Source organism: Plectropomus leopardus, unplaced genomic scaffold (assembly GCF_008729295.1).
Source record: "Plectropomus leopardus isolate mb unplaced genomic scaffold, YSFRI_Pleo_2.0 unplaced_scaffold8994, whole genome shotgun sequence".
Taxonomy (NCBI): Eukaryota; Metazoa; Chordata; class Actinopteri; order Perciformes; family Serranidae; genus Plectropomus; species Plectropomus leopardus.
The window spans coordinates 5,580-7,706 of record NW_024699161.1 but is presented as its reverse complement, the minus strand read 5'-3'; the positions used below and the strand labels follow the sequence as shown (position 1 = coordinate 7,706).

Below are 2,127 nucleotides of genomic sequence, written 5' to 3'. Positions count from 1 at the left end.
GTATGAAATGTACTTGCCTCTCTCAGTTAGACCTGCACTAAAAGCACATGGAGTCAGTACACAGAGTTTACCCCCTGGATTAGGCCCAGCGCTTGTTAATGTTCTCTGCCTCTGTATAGCTGTGGCCAAAGGCGATATGTTTTTGGGTTTCCAAACCGTCTGTCTCATTCTTGTGAACATTTTATCTCAAGAACACCCTAAGGAAGTTTCTTCAAATTTCTCACAAATGTCCACTTGGACTAAATGGCGAACTGCTAAGATTTTGACAGTCATAGATCAGCATTAATTTTACCCTGCATTCGTCTCATTTTGGTGAACACAGTATCTCAAGAACACTTTGAAGGTATTTTCTTCAAATTTGACACAGCCGAATGAACTGATTAGACTTTTGTGGTCAAAGGTCAAGGTCACTGTGATCTTACAAAACATGTTTTTGGCAATAACTCAAAAATTTATATCACAAGTAGAACAACTTTGTACACAAATGTCTTATAGGACAAAATAATGAAATGATAAGCAAGTCAATTTTATTTATACAGCATTTTCTTAAAACATGCAGTTACAAAGCACTTCATAAACACATGTACACACTTAAAATAAATAAGTGAATTAATTACTTAAACAAGTTTCAATAAATAACAATATGGAATACAATACACTGAAAGACAGACAAGACCAAAACAAACGAAGAAAAATGTAACACACAGAGTTGATCTATAGGAAGGCTTGCCTATAAAGGCGGGTTTTTAGTAGACAAAGATTACATTGGTGATGAGATTTTATATCCAAAAGGTCAAAGGTCAACTTCACTGTGACATCATAATGATCTGCAAAAACATTTATCTGGCCATTACTCAACATCATAACTCAGAAACAAAAGAGGCATTTGTTTGGATACTAAATTGGTGACACTAATCTTGGTTGTCCACCTTGAAACTTTGCTGATTATATCGATCTTCTGTGCTGCCTGATTGAAGATGTGTGTGAAGCATCCATGTTTTCACAGACATGGATGCAAACTATGAGTGCAACTTGACTGGTCCATGGAAGCATACAACTGCAAGCTGGTAATTCTAGTTTCTTCATTCATTATGTGTTTAATTTATGTCTTTTCAATCTTAATTTAGCTACAATTTCTTCTTTTATCAGCTGAAATATAAACATATATGCTTTGCACCTGCCTCACAAAGTAACAGATGGAATAGCATTAACCAGCACATCATTTTAAAAAAGCACATGTTGGTAAAAAACAATTTTAAAAAGAGGAAGTTACAAACCACAACCTCAGCTGCAGTTTTCACAATGTTTTTTCTTCTGTATGTGTGGGTATCGTGGTTCGTCATAACATTAGAGAGCTTCTGCTGCCCCCTGTTGGTAATTGTAAAAATAAGCAGTGTGAGGTTTTTGTAAAGCCTTTCTGCTTACAAACAACACTGTGTCTCTGGCACAGTAATACACAGCGGAGTCCTCTGGCTTTAGATTGGACAGTCTCAGAAACAACATGCTGTTGCTATTGTCTCTGGTGACTTCTATACGTCCTTGTACACTGCTGGCATAAACAGTTTTACTGGCATCGTACCAAATAACACCAATCCATTCCAGTGCTTTTCCTGCAGGTTGTCTGATCCAGTGCATTCCATACTGGCTGAAATCAAATCCAGTTCCTTTGCAAGAAATACTGAGAGCTTCTTGAGGTTTTTTCAACACTGAAGTGGAGGGAATGGACTCCAAAGCCTGACCATTCAAACCTGACAAAAAATGTAGAGAATCAGAGAGGACAGAAAATTACATGTATGCATATCATTTTGATATTGCAACGTAAAGTAACTTACAGGGCAGACAGAGTGCTGTCAGCAGAATAGACAGTTTGTCCATCATCTTGAGATGTGATCTGCTTCACAATAACCAAGAATTCAGTGGGAGGACAGAAGTATAGCCTCTGAAGACTCCTGATTTGCATCAAGATTTTATAAGGGAGGGGCTGATGTATTTCGGTCAGATGTTTTTTAATTACAAGAGGAAAGTTATATGGATGTTTTTGCAGAATTGGGTTCACTGAAAAAGGCACTCACTTGCTACAATAATTTGTGCTTTTGATTCGCTAACAGTTAAATCAGAGTGGGACAA

General features: G+C 37.2%; 1 gene segment (V, D, J or C); it reads right to left on the bottom strand.

Annotated features, from left to right (window-relative positions):
• Positions 1–967: 967 nt before the first annotated feature.
• Positions 968–1,885, bottom strand: LOC121940554. The segment is given in 2 exon segments: positions 968–1,748; positions 1,833–1,885. Coding segments are annotated over 2 exon segments (447 nt in total).
• Positions 1,886–2,127: the final 242 nt, after the last annotated feature.